General features: G+C 40.3%; 1 protein-coding gene and 1 long non-coding RNA gene across 7 annotated transcripts in view; one reads left to right on the top strand and one right to left on the bottom strand.

Moving 5' to 3' along the window:
• The window catches only part of LOC129349311 (uncharacterized), a 307,367-nt gene that overhangs the window by 288,203 nt on the left and 4,119 nt on the right, over positions 1-15,045 (top strand). The window lies entirely within an intron of this gene.
• LOC111562565 (protocadherin-9) overlaps positions 1-15,045 on the bottom strand; it is a 214,735-nt gene that overhangs the window by 198,230 nt on the left and 1,460 nt on the right. For 5 of the 6 annotated variants that reach the window (XM_023261160.3, XM_023261179.3, XM_023261155.3 and 2 more), the window contains exon 2: positions 11,693-14,840. In XM_023261160.3, the coding sequence (XP_023116928.1) occupies positions 11,693-14,728 (3,036 nt within the window). In that variant the 5' untranslated portion in view covers positions 14,729-14,840. Of the gene's footprint in view, positions 1-4,505; positions 7,509-11,692; positions 14,841-15,045 lie in introns of those variants that run through there. The other variant, XM_035944087.2, reaches the window with a different exon arrangement.

Raw genomic sequence — 15,045 nt, 5'->3', positions numbered from 1 at the left:
TTTATCTAAATCTAAATCATATTTATCTGCTTTAAGTGCTCAAAGGTGGCAGTTAAGTTTCAGTCCAAGTAGTAAGATCTGAGAGAACAGAAGCAAAAAGATCAATGCATGTATCTTTGATATGTTTTTTGTTATTTTGTCCAGGATAGATTCACAGAGTACAAATAGCCTTTTCCAGGAATATCCTGTACCACACTCACGCAGGTTCATACGTCTACACTTGGAAGTTGCTCTAGTACAAAAACAGTCCAACAAAAGTCTTATTCACTGAGCAAACATACTAGAACAAGTGATTTTGAATGTGTTGCATAAGCAGAATTCAGGGGTGGTTTCTCTTCCCTGGTCCAATGTAAAGCCCAAGAACTGACCCAGCGACCCTTCCAGTCAAAAGTTCAGTTCTCTAACCTTTAGGCCACCCTAGCTTTCTTTGTGTGCATACACTTGTATGTATATGTCAGCCTGTCTGCAGTAACAGGGAGGAAATAGAAAAATAACATTTGCCTCAGGCTCCCAGTAGTGTGACCACAGCACCTTCCTTCAATAAAGATCTTATACATACATTACAGTGGACGGCTTTCCTCTCTCTGCGACATCACTGCATAACTCACTGCTGTCCTGATGGATTCTGAGCTGTTAAGGGTGAAAATGAAAATAGTTTTTCTCTTTGTCTAGAGTCAAACACATTTGGGGATTCAATCTGAGAAATGCACTCACCTTTCTTCATTTTTCCCCAAAAGGGAAAATATGAGCGACTAGATTCTGGTTAAGGAAAGATTACCCTCGGGGAAAATGTCAGCAGGACTAGACTACACTGTTACTGGAGGGAAATGTGACAGCATGTGCATCATCAGCAGAAATAATTTTTTAAAAAAATACGAGACCCAAACTCTTGGGCTTTCTTTGAGTGGCTGACTGATCCTGATTTTAATTCAGTGCAATGGCATCAGGCAGATGACTAATTTAGTGAAGCTCCCAGCCAACGCATGTTCAAAAAGCATCTGTCAATTCATGGAGAGCTATGAGAATGTAGCAGATGTAGGCACATTCACTGAAGTCAATATGTTTGCTAAAAACTTGAATCAGCTATTCAGCCTGCTTTAACATAAATATCACGCTTGACAAATTAGACTCCTTATCTCCTGTTGTTCTGGTTAATCCTGCATTTATCTCTCAATTGTTAAATGCACCTCGTCTGGCATCAAAGTTATCAAATCACTCACTATTGTTCTCTTTTAAGATTTTTTTATGTTCACTCTATCATGATTTGTCTTTTTGTCGACTTTCTTGCATTTATATCTCACTCATAGCTATACTCAGTTCTGACTATATGGCAATACATAAGGTAAATTTCATATTTGTCAAAACCTGCTAATGAATTTTGCTTCATGGTACATGCTTACATTATACAATGCCCTGTAACTTCACTGACAATGTATTAAAATCATAAAGGATTATGATAAAGCTGCAACAAATCTTGACTTTAAACCTCTTAACTCACAGTCCACTTCACAAACATATACCCACACTTATAAAATGCTGTCCCTACTGTATAAACACAGACTTTTATGAGAAGAGTGCAATGCAGCAAAGAGAAGGGAAACCTCTGAGAGTCTTTTTTTATTTGAAGCCTTAATCTTTTTAGCACATTCGAGGTCCCTTCAATGTAGAGTGGATTTTAATATTGTTTATAGATGTATGCAGTTACAGAATTTACTCTAGACTGAATAAATAGTCGTAGCCAACATAATCTTCCCCAAATTGAACAGCGTAATAGATAAACTGTCCGGTGAACAGCAGTGAGCAATGCACCAAAGCAGTATAATCAAAAAACACCCGCATGGGACTTTTTTCTCCACATAATGAATACTGCTACTTTTGATATTTGTGTAAACTTTGGCAATACTGTACATTATGAAGGCAGAACTTGTGCTTGTTGTATTTTCACATTGGTGTATTGCTACATTTGCACCAGGATCTGAATCCTTCTTCAACCACAGCAAGTGAGTCATATGTCTGACCACCTACAACTCATTAAACAATCACCTTTATTGACCTACATACTAATGTGTAGTGGCTATGCACATAATAAAATGAGTGTTGCTTTGAGGACATTTACTGATGAAAGACCAAGAACAGAATTGGTCTGGTTTTCATCCAAACAAAGTTAAAAAGGCATGTGACATCATCCCTGCATGGATAATTGTTCAAGTGGATGTTGTGCTCTGTCATATGCACTCAATTTCATGATTACAAAGTTGTATAACAGAACAATGTGAACACTGGGATTATAAATCTGCTGCAAAAGGCTGTGAGCGCCTATTGCGGTGGATACACAGGCTTTCTGTGAAACATCTACACAGAATTTAATGCAATCCGTTGCGGGAGTGGCTCAGTTTCAATCTTACGTGAGACAAGACTTTTGTCTTGTATGCAGTCTGTTAATTGCTGCCTCATTGGCAAAACTTAGATGTTACCTCTTGCCACTGGCATATTAATTGAAGAAAAGCTCTGTGGAGAGAAAAGACTGACTATTCACATTCTTTCATTAACCGGACTATGCATATAGAGGTCACATCTGAGACCATCTACAACATTTTCTGCCAGCAAATATAGTCTGTTCACGAAAACCTGTCTTCCAAACTCAGTGATGTCACTTTTCAAAGACCCATCTAATCTACAGTCTTCCCATCACGCACAGATTCGACTAAATTTGGAAATCTGGCCACACGACCAGGAAACACTGACAACATATTTTGATAAAGTGTTCAGAGATGCAATTCTAGCATTGCCTTTCCTCCGATTTTTTGGAGAGTACAAGCAATATGATTATGCTTTGGGTCAGAAGTCAGGTTTCAAATTCCAGTCAGTAAGAGCACACAGCTTTTTTAAAGTGACCGTATAGATGAGGTCAAACTTTAAAGCCTATATTTATTTATTTATCCTCTTTTTTTCTCCCCCCCACCCCTCGTCCTCACTCAAATGCAGACTAAGCTCTGCTTCTGGCTTTCAAACGGAGTGGACAGATTAAGCTGAGTTAGGCCTACTTTCCATAGATGTGTTGGCGTGGCACTTTGAAATCCACACTTCCCCCGCTCGCTTTCTGCAGAAACCAGTTAAGAGGTGACACATCTATACTTCTTAAACTGGAAGGTAGCTAGAGATTAACAAATGAAAATGTCAGTACAAAAAAGTCAACAGTTGCAAAAAAAAAATGTGGGGAAAAGAAACATTGATACAACAGTGTTTCCTTTCTTTAATATTTCCTAGATACCCACAAAACATTTTGAGTGTGTTACTGTTTGTTGTGATGGTGGTGATGATGATGAAGATGAAGATGGTGTAGGTTAGGAAAAATCTCTGGCTAGCTTTACTTTTGTTACTACTGTACACACAAGGTTGATATTCAAAATTTATGATGCAGGTTTTTGCTGTCCATTTAGCTCTACTTATATTCCTAATGTAAAACAAATAATAATGCAGCTGCTTCTACTGGTCAGAATGAAATCCTAGTACAAAGAGGAGTGAAGACAACAAAAACTGGGCACTTTTGGACTCTGTTTCAAAATTCTGTGCAGCCTTAGTACTTAGAGTCACACAAACTCATGAAAGACTTTATGTCCTTTGAAGTTATGTTAGACTATTATCCACATTTAGCTCACAGCCATTTCAGATGAGTATAAATATATGCACACTGTATTTTAGAAGTAGTTCTAAGCCCATACTGTGGAAGGATTTTGTGAGTAATTGCAAAAACATACTGTAATGATTCCTTCCATCCACACTGGTTGTGAGGAGGTCATTTCTCAGCACAACTCCTAAGTGAGAGATGGAGGACAAAAAGGGAGTTTCATAATTGAGACCAACTTTGGAAGATGCTCATGTGGACGTCTGACTGGGACAGGTTAAGTTCTAGTTGCATTGGAAGAATTTTAGGATGCATTTTTTGCACAAAACAAAAAGTAGGGATGTTTTCTCCCATATTGCCTGTTAAGAAATTATCTTTTTGTGACTAGCATGTACAGGAGGAACCATGACAGCAAGACTAAAGCTATTTTTTGCTGCTAAGCTAACAAGTACAATGCATAAAACCTTCAGCATCAGATGCTAACTTGATCCCATTGGCATTCATTTATTTACCTCAATTAGGCTAATCTCAACAATCAGTATTCCATAACTCTTTCAAATAAAAAATGGTAAAATTACCCAAAACAAAACCAAAGTAGCTCTTTCCCCCTCTAAGTGAATAATAAGGTTGGCTGTGTGTCAGTGACTTTGTGTGCCTTGTTCAAAATAACACATCAGTCAAACCAGAAAATCTGTGTGCTACTTAAAATACACAACTTGGCAATATAATCAGCTGAAGCACTTGTTTACGGGTAAATGCTGATTGGGCCTGGTTCACACATGGCAGCTTCACTGAAACATACCCCAGTTTGTACAGAATGTCTCATCAGCACATCACAAAAGAAGAACAAACGGACGAATTCAAAACAAGAAAGGAATGATCTCTTTGAAACATTTATTATGAAATTATAAAGGTAGAATAGCACTGTTGAAATAAAGCTTTTAGAAACAGAATAGGGGGTTGCAGTGGACTGAAGAACTGGAAGAGTTTATTTCAGATGTAATTAAAGTATACCCAGCAATGGAAAAAAAAAGGAGAAAGCAGGGCAAATAAATAATACAAAAGAAAAAAATAAAACAAGTCCATTATTGTTTAACACAGCACATTAGGCAAGATTACCAGGAGTTCAATTTACATGAAACATCTCATATATACAAGAGAGATTTACATCGATGAGGGTTACAGAGTCTTTGTGAGCTATGGGGCCCAGTGGCAAAGCAGTCAATGGCAGTCACATTTCAAGTCAAGTGTGGCTCGTTGCTTGAGGGGGGTTTTGGCTGGCAATGCCATTATCACAACTATTAGTCTAGACAGTGGCACACGCTAGTGGCAGAGTGGCGGCCTGTGTGTTACTTGACACAACAACCCAATGACAAGGACATGTCTCCCTCTGGGTTTGTCATGTCAGGATATACAGCACAGCTTTGCCAATCTTTTTCTTTTTTCCGTTTTTTTTTTCTTTTTTACCCACACACCCCTTTCGCTCTAATGATAAACGGAGAGTGGATGATAACGGGGAGGAAAGTTGGGTGACGCGCTGAGCACAGAGCACCCTCATCTGTCACAAATGATCAGAACACAAAAGGTGAACACACCCTTGGTGATTTTACATTGCATGTAACGGCATTGACCCCGATTAAAAACAAGGGTGAGAGGTTAGGAACGGGAGAGACGAAGGGAGGGTGGGAGGGGAGATAAGGAGTGGGTGGAGGGAGGCAAAGTGAGGAGTGGAGAGGAGAGATGGGGGGGCATTCAAACAATGAAGTAGCATCATAACTTCATCTTTTTATATAATTTTTTTGTAGACAAGCAAGCAGTCAAGAAACATTTTCTTCCACCCTCTACTCTTTTTCTTCAAGACAATTTCAGAGAATTTTAGATGAGGTGTTGAAACCTGAAGTGTTTTGAGCTGCAGTTTGTCTCTTTTTTTTTCTTCTTCTTCTTCTCATCATGCAGTGTTCAGAAAAAAATACGAAGCTAGTATGTCAACTTGATTGATTGCCTTAGAAAAATGGGAAATGTGTTTTGTGGATTAGTGAAAACATGGAGATGAATTAAATAATGACAGTCCCACAAAAGCCGCGATGACTTTTGTGCATTAACTTCACAAAGCAAACCCCCTGAAGAATGATCATCAATCAATTTGCTTTGAGAATTTGCAGAAATGGATGATAAATTTGAGATGAATGGGTTGCCAGCCAAAAGTAATGGACAAACAACAAACGAGAAAAAAAACGAAATAAATCACACACACACACACACACACACACACACACACACACACACACACACACACATAAGACCTTTTGATATGAGACAACATTTGTCATTATCAAAATTGTCATATATGTATCACAGAATAAAACAGTGTAATGAGGAAAGGTTTTTCAACACATTATGAAACTGTTAAAACTGAAAATGAAAATTAATTAAATGTGTTTACAAAAAATAAAAAATCAAATGTAATTCCTGGTAATTTGCCATCATCTGTGTTTTTGGCAATCCTGCCCCTGGCAGTTATAGACAACAAAGAAAAAACAAAAGGCTATAAATATATAAATATACTAAAAATCAGTAGCACTTCATTTTTCTCAACAGGGGAAAATAAAAACATATAAATGAACTCTACAGTCCAGCCAGTGTACCAACAGGGAGCTTTGATTTATTTTGTTGTTTTGTGCAGACAAAACTGGATCCCCCTTGGGGCAATAATCTACTCCGATAGTACTCACACCCACTACCTTAGTATAGCCCGCAATCCATTTCATTTCCTTTTACCCACCTAGACATAGAGGACATGACAAGTTTTTTAAAGAAATACAATGTTCTCTGCAGTAAAGAGCCTTGCAAATCCTCCACTGATGATTTAAAGCTTTGATAGAAACTTCACTCACAGACTTATTGGCTTACTATCTCCAGACAGCTACATTTGTTTTGAGGATCTGTTACGTTCTACTCAATAAGAGCATCCAGAAAAATTCTTGAATCTACCTGCGGTTGTCTTAATTATTACACTGATGTTGGCAACAGACCCATATGAAGATAACGTAGAGTTTGTTACCGGATTCGGTCCATTAACGTCTTTATAGTTATTTATCCACTTTAACTTTTTGTTCATATCGACAGAAACAAAGACATTTTATAAGTTAGAGTCCTTATTTTCAAGAAAATTTGAAACCCAGTGGAGGACTATTAGTTAGAAGTATCAAGGACGTGTGCACAGGATCCTGATTAACTGACAGGATAGCTGGGGAGAAGGATGTATGATCACAGTCGGCAACAATCACTGGCCTCTCTCCATCTTCGTCTTTCATAGCGGCAAACTCTGTGTCAGCACAACCCAGAAGATATTGCAACAGACTTTTCCCCTCAGGTGCAACATTGTCATAGTTCATTAATCTTCTCAAACTTCTCCTGCTGCCATCAGCCCCCGTACATACTACTAATCCCCTTATTAATGTGGCAAATGAACCTGCACAAGAAGGACGACTCCCCCAAGGCTCCATAATTACAATGGTCTGTACAAACTCCTGTTTGCATAGAATGTCCATTCATTAAATGTACTGACAAGACAACTCCAGGAGTACTCCGCTAAGGATTCCCGGGTTTTCCTCACAGGTCTTTTCACATATCCTGGATTTTAATTTGAATACTCCATCTACTGTAATATTTAATATTCTGCACACTGTTTTGTGACTGATACTGTAACATAAGTCTATTTTTACACTGTAGTGGTCACAACAGGGAGGAAGGTGATACAAGTCGGATCTAGATAGAAAAATTGAACAAAACTGTAAACAGCAAAAATTCCAGAAGTACTCTGATGAAGGGAACCCATCCACGTGTTGGTATTTGTTCAATATGTGCTGAAACTACACTGAAACTGCAAAAAAAAAAAAAAAGGGTTCAGTTATACATCCCCAGAACTAAGGCGTGATTTGTGGTGTAGAAGAGCACATCAGAGCAGTGTGAGATAAGATAATTGTAGTCACACACTTCTTTTCAGTGTTTGCATGTTGTCTGCAGTGTAAGAAAGAAAAAAAAATAACCCACAGCAATTAAGACGTCTTACACATGAGGTGTTCTGGCTTCCGCATAACTGAAAAGTCTACATAAGGCGCATAATTGTGCATTCTAACATAAAATGTATATTACCACAGCAAAATGAAGGGGCAGAGGGAGCATTTTGTGCATCTGCAAGAGTGTACATATGAATCTCTGTATGCTGGCTGACTCAACTTAGAATTAATAGCCTTATTTTCACATTCACCATGGTTTTATTAAGGTTAACAGTGAAGAGTGAGAAGTTAAAATCGATTATGCACGATGCTTCATACACTGTCTCGATGACTACTTTCAATCCCCCCCAGTAAAACCATGCTAACATGTTAATAAGATGAGCCTTGGGATGTGATGCACAGTACATAGTTAATGCGTCGCCACTGGGCTCATGTTATGTTAGTGAACCACATCTATGTCTGAGACTACTGACAGAAGGAGAGTAAGACTGATGGTGATGAGCATGCTTGGTTTCTTAGATGCTTGTGTTGCCTTGTGAAACTAGGACAGTGTTTTGCTTTTTTCCTCAGTGTTGTTTACACTAATGTAGGTCCCTAGAGGGTAAATAATAAGTGAGAGGGAAAAAAAAAATAAGAAAGGAAAGGCAAGGATTGCTCCTATTGCTGGTTTGGGGGTCTCTGTAATGCTGATTCCACTAGGCATTCTTCTGTGATGACATTACTGTAGATCTGCTGTTTCTATTCCCCATATGTTCTATATTCTGACAGGAACACACCACGAAAAACCCTCACTGTTCTTCCCACATCTTTATCTCGGCCTACTTCTTTATCAATTTCCTTTCAGTTTCCTTACAAGTATTTATTGGTTGCTGCTGATGTTGCATAGAAGTGACTCTTGAGAACCGGGAGAAAATGGCTTTTCAATTCTTAGAGAGAAGGTCAATTTTAAAAGCTATTCCCCTCAGCTTCACACGAGTCTTCCTCTTGAACATCCTCTTTCACTTAATTGCTTATTTCTTGTCAGTTTCAGGCAACAATGGGTTATTGGTGTTGGTTTGTTGCTCATAAGGCAGCAATGAAAATGCTAACATTTATCATCCTATCATATATCTTTGCAATACTTTATGATGCACAACAATTCGGCACCCAACTGGTTGCAATTTCAATATATGACATTGAATCGCATTTTATGACCAAAAAAAAAAACAAAAAACTGGTAATAACGTTAAATGATAGACTCTTTTTTTTAATCTATGATCTATGTATATATATATATATATATATATATATATATATATATATATATATATATATATATAAAAGAAATCTTTTAATAATGCAGTTCCTATCTTTTTCCAAAGCGCTCCTGCTCTGCAGGGAATATGATATGATAATCCGATGATATTACCTTTCGGATATACTGTCTGTTTAAAGATTCACTGAAAAGTAATTGGTATTTTTTGGCTTTTACTTTTTTTTTTTTAAATTAGAGCTAATCTCCTGTCTGAATTTCTTTTTTTTTCAATACACAGTCAGAAACCCAAAGGGAAAAGAACGTACTGGATGGGCATCTATTTATCAATTCCTATGAAATGGAGATGACATGAACATGTCAATACAAATGGTTGCATCGTGCAAAACAATCAAAATATAGATGGAACAATGACATTGATAACATACCCCACTTTATCCAGTAAGACATGTCTGTGCAGCCAGTGCAGTCTAATCATTTTACCACAATCAATAACTGCCATTTAACCTCAGATCTGAGCTGCAATCTTTATCAGTAAGATGTTCTGGGGTAGTTCTGACTGAGAACCAGACAGACATTGTATGGGTCTTCATTACAAATCTCCAAAGACAGATATTAGCTAATAATGGAAAGGTAGAAAATTACTTTTTGTGCTAATATTAAAGGAGTGGAGATAAGAAAGTGTTTGCAGTCAAGATATGTTGGTGCATATTTATTTGAGTAGGTATTGCAAATGAAAGGGCAGATATCTAAGTACTACTGTTTAATCAATACATTAATAAATAATAATTTGATTAGGATTTGGTGAATTCTATGAGATGACTATAAGACACGTTCCATGCTCCAGCTCTAAAAATAGGCGTTATTATTGACCGAAGATGGCTAGATTGTACAGACCGAACTGCTTGATTCCATTAGGTAGTGAATCGAACATAGAATTAGACCGAGGCACAACTTGAGATCAGTTTCAGCCCTCATTTTCTTTTCAGCTATACACAAGTACAAAGAAACTATCTATCAAACTGTACAGAACATTTGAGAAGACCGTGCATGAACAAAGGTGCCTGTAACAGTGCATTATTCATATTATCTGTGGCACTATAGAACACACTGGCTCTGTTTGGGAGCTTCTTTGAATCATTTGTCAGGATTATTGATTCCAATAAATCTTGCGTGGAATTGTGGGATGACTGAGCAAATCAATGAAGTTGTGCTTACAGTAGAGTGTCATATCTCATGTGTCCTCCTCTAGAGTTGAATAACGCCCCCCACCCTCCCTCCACTCCACCTGCTACCGCCACCATCATCACCATCACCCATTTCATCGCCTCAACTCGTCTCACCCCTCTCTCACACACTCTCTCTCTCTCACACATCACCAACCACACACACACCAACGGCGCCTGGCAAATGACGCCACACTGAATGCCTCTTTTGACTGCTACCTCTCACACAGAAAGACATTAAATGCAACCCCAGATGCAATGACCCGGAGGTATGCATCGACAGGAGTCGCACAGTGTCACCCCTGTAATTCCACTCTCTCTTCCGGATAGATCTTATCACTCACATCTCTAACTGCCATTATCAATCTTCCCTGTGCAGCCTCTGCATCATTAGGCGAGAGTATTTCACTAAGAACACTAACATAGGTTTCACTCCTTTCTTCTCCTCCCTTGCATTTATAAGTCCACTGCAGGTTGGCATCGTGCCAGGCTGTGCCATGCAGCGCAACACTGCCACCTAAAGGTTCAGTACCACCACCCATCAAGCCTGACCCACTGACAACAGTCTCTCTGCCTCCCTTCCTCAATCTGCCCTCTCTCTCTCTCCCCTCTTTTTCAGCTGTTCTCTGTATTTGTCCACATGTGTTCTATTAGATTAGAACTGTGTGTTGTGTAGTGGTGCTTTATTAGCAGAAAAATTAATAAGGCTTTGATAAAAAGCAGCATGGATTACGTTGAAATTTGAGGCTCATTATTGGCTAATCCTTTTTGAATTGGATGTGTATCAAGTTCCAGACAAGCTTCACTCAGTTCGCTAGTGTGCTTTGAGAGGAGGCATTTAATTCAAGCTTAGATGATGTGGCAAAGCCTACAGTGACATTCACAATACCACTGCAGCAGACTAATTATTGAGTGTTGTTATTGCTGCAGGTGTTGAAAAGGTTACCGAGTCTTTCGTGGTATTACAATACACACCAAAACAAAGAAACAAACAAAAAAACATGAATACACTCAAGAGTTTTATGAGGAGAGAGGTGAAAAGTCAGCTATTTTTTTTTTTTTTTTTTTTGAGTCGGGGAGAATGTGTGCAGCATTTCTCTATGATGATAACAGTAATCTGAGTAGATAGGCCAGAAAAAAATGTTTCTTTCACAAAGAACATTGAGTCACAATTAATGTTATGTTGGTACATTTTACCAGTGATCTAACCTGGGTGCTGAAGAGACAAAATAAGGCAAGGCAATCACTTACCCACTTGCATTTTGTTAAATATGAATTAAATATATATTAAAGACAAAACATCGTCTATAATTGTCAGCCCCAAATTATGCATGTGATTCCATGTGAGTCCATAATCAACTATTAATTAGCTGTTGTTCAAGTTACTTTTTCTCTCTTTTTTCACTTTTAAGTTGAGAAACAGAACTTGCTGAAGCAGAATGTCTCCTGTACTCTTTTTTGTTGCTTCACAGTACGTTAGAGTGAGTCCCTAATCTAGACTGGCACTTTAGCACTGTGGAACAGGGCAGTTATAGGCAGTACTTATAGACCAGTAAAAGTGCTCTTTTACCTGCTGTCTGGTGTGCATGGGCCCCTTCGTCTTGAACCCTCCTTGGGAGCTGCACTCTGAGGCACTGAAGTGGTCGGAGCTCGTGGAGGATCTCTTGGAAAGGGTGTCACAGCCCCCAACAAATGTGTTATCCAATGGGAGCTCCTGAATCACGTGATGCTTCTTCACTGAGACCGGCGTGTCGGCCTTGAGGTGGAAGGCCGACTGCGGCGAGGCGGACTTGTAGTGCCGTGCCAGGTCTGGGCTGCTCGGTTTGAAGGTTGTGGTAGGTGTGGCATTCCAATCAAAGCGTCCAATCCCTTGCTCCTCCAGCTCGGTGGGCAGACTGATGGTTCCATTGATTGGCTCGTGGGCAGGATCGTCGGGTTTGTTCCCCTCGATGGTGACAAAGTTGAGCAGGGAGCTTTTGGGGGACTTTCTTTTCTTGCGCTTTTTCTTCTTGTTCTGCTTGTTTTCTGTGTTGGGTGACATCCACTCAGCCCCTTGTTTTTTCCTCTGCGCAGCTTTGAACCTGGAAGCGTGGCGGCAACGCAGCAGCACAGTGACAAAGATGACAATAATCACCACTAAGGCGCCAGTAACAAAGGCTATCATTATGGTTAAATAGTCACCACTTTGATAAGTTTCGCTGCTTTCCCCAATGTTTCGGTCTATCGGGGTCTCCATGGTGCGTCGGATGAGATCATAGATGAGCGTCGAGTTTCCCACAGTGTCATTGACGTACAGAAATACCAGCACCAGAGTATGAAGAGATTTAGGATATCCAAGGTCACTGATGTTGACCACTAATCTGTGTAAGCCTATGTCAGTTACAGCTGGTTTTTCCTCCAGAGTAATATTCCCCGTGACAGGGTCAATTCTGAACAGACCCTTGTTGTTCCCACTGACAATAGTGTATTTGAGTTCTGCATTCATCCCTGTATCACCATCTACTGCAAACACTTCAGCTACCACAGATCCTGGGATAGAGGAGAGAGGGACAAGCTTAAAAGACGTGTTGGAGGGGGGGTAGATGACGATAGGGGTGTTGTCATTCACATCGATGACATTGATGGTCACCTTTGCAGCTGAAGAGCAGGGAGGCCTGCCACTGTCCACAGCCCTAACATCAAAAGTGTAGGAGCTCTGCTGCTCCCTATCAAATGACACATTAGATTTTATCACCCCAGAGTACGGATCTAGTATAAAGTTCTCATTGTCATTCAGTATAGAAAGAGAAACAGCAGCATTTTCTCCAGCATCTGAATCTGTCACAGTTATCACCCCCACAGTGCTGTATTTAGGAAGATTCTCAGACACAAAGAATTGAAAGTGGTTATGTGTGAACTTGGGGTTGTTATCATTTTCATCAAGCACAGTTACAATGACGGCTGCCTGCGTTTGCAGAGGGGGCGTCCCGTTATCTCTTGCCGTTACAGTGAAGAGGAACCTATCCTGATCCTCTCGGTCAAAAACCCTGGATGCAGTCAGGACCCCCGTTTTGCGGTCGAGATCAAAAAATGAAGCATTTGGTCCCAGCTGATACACTATCTCTGCATTTTTCCCGCTGTCCTCGTCTGTGGCACTGAGAGTAGTGAGGAACAGGTCGCGTTTGTTGTTTTCCATAACAGCCAGCTCAATAACTGGCTGAGTAAAAATAGGCGGATTGTCATTCTCATCCTCCAGCCTCACTCTCACCAAGGCAGTCTGATTCAAGCTCGGTTTTCCAGAGTCAGAAGCCACAATTTTAAAGTTGTATTCCTTCGTCCCTTCATAGTCGAGCAGTGCAGATGTCTCTAATAGGTATTGGTTGTCATACACAGCTTTGAGATGGAAGGGCACATCCTTCTCTATGAAACAAATGACCTTGCCGTTGATGTCAGTGTCTTTGTCTGACACTGTGATGAGAGCTATCTTGGTATTGATGGGATCCTTCTCAGAGAGGAAAACAGTGCCATTAATGGGACTGATTATGTATCTCAGGTCTATATTAGGTGGATTGTCATTAACATCAGTCACATTTATTGTAACAGTAGCTTTGGCTGGACTTGAGCTGCCATCACTAGCTAAGACAGAGAGCTTATGAATAGCAGTCTCCTCTCTGTCCAGGGGCCTTTGCACTGTAATCAGGCCAGATGTTGTATTTAATGCAAACAGTCTTTTTGTAGCAGGAGACACCTGAGTCCCAAATACATAATGTATCTCTGCGTTTGCCCCTATGTCTGCATCTGTGGCCTGAAGCTGCACCACAGACGTGCCAATAGGGGAGTTCTCTGGTATATGCACCTCTATCTGACTCTCTTTAAAGACCGGTCTGTTGTCGTTGACATCTGTGACAGTAACCTGCAGAATGGCAGTGCTGGATTTCTGTGGATTCCCACCATCCTCTACTTTAATCTTCATCACATATGTATCCTTCTGCTCTCTGTCCAGATTCTGCTGCACAATGAGCTGGGGCCACTTCTCCCCCTCTGGCGTTTCTACTATGTCTAAGCCGAAGGCACTTTGCCCATTGATCAGCTCGTATTTGTGGACACTGTTGGGGCCAGTGTCTGGGTCAGTGGCAGAAGGAATGGCAAAGCGGCTGTTAATGAGCGTGTTCTCCGGGATGGAGATGTTGATCACAGGGGACGGGAACATGGGGGCATTATCGTTTGTGTCTTTGACGATTATTTTGATCTTAATCAGCCTGAAATAATCATTAGGCAGGATGACCACTTCGATTTCAAAGGAGCACTCGCTGTCCTCAAACGAGGGGCCGGGGCATAACTTCTCCCTGTCGATCCGGTTTGATGTAGTGAATATCTCTCCAGTGCTGCTCAGAACGCGGACCAGTGGGTTATCTCCTGCTTTGGAGACGAGTCGGTACACGAGATTAGCACTTGCTCCAGTGGCAGCATTTGTATGGGAAATGTTCAGGTCCTTTGGTATGTTTCCAATGAGGACGTTTTCTTGCAGCTCCTCTCGGATGGGGTAGATTAGCTCTTGGGCTATTGAAGGATCGAGCCATATGCAGGCAAGAAGGGTGCCCAACAGGTAATAGTCTTTTAGATCCATGACAGTGTTAGTGTGTTTCCAGTCTTCACGGGCTGAAAGGTTTCTTTCTATGCAGCGCTGACACAGGCAGTGACTCCTTGCATGTGATGGCAGGAATCTTCCACGAGCAAACCTACGAATACATGACAGAGTTTCCCTTCAGTGCAGCAACTTCATCATGCACGGCAATTAAACTTAATTAAGAAGTAGCCAAATCCCTTCTCACAGTCAGCTGATTTGTCCACTATGTACATATGTGTGTGTGTGTGTGTGTGTGTAAATGTGCATATATACAATAAAATCTCCCTGAGCCTTTTAAAGATTAAAAGAAATCAACA

This window comes from Amphiprion ocellaris, chromosome 1 (genome assembly GCF_022539595.1).
Source record: "Amphiprion ocellaris isolate individual 3 ecotype Okinawa chromosome 1, ASM2253959v1, whole genome shotgun sequence".
Taxonomy (NCBI): Eukaryota; Metazoa; Chordata; class Actinopteri; family Pomacentridae; genus Amphiprion; species Amphiprion ocellaris.
Note: the sequence above shows the minus strand (reverse complement) of the source record. Positions and strands in the feature narration are given on the sequence as shown.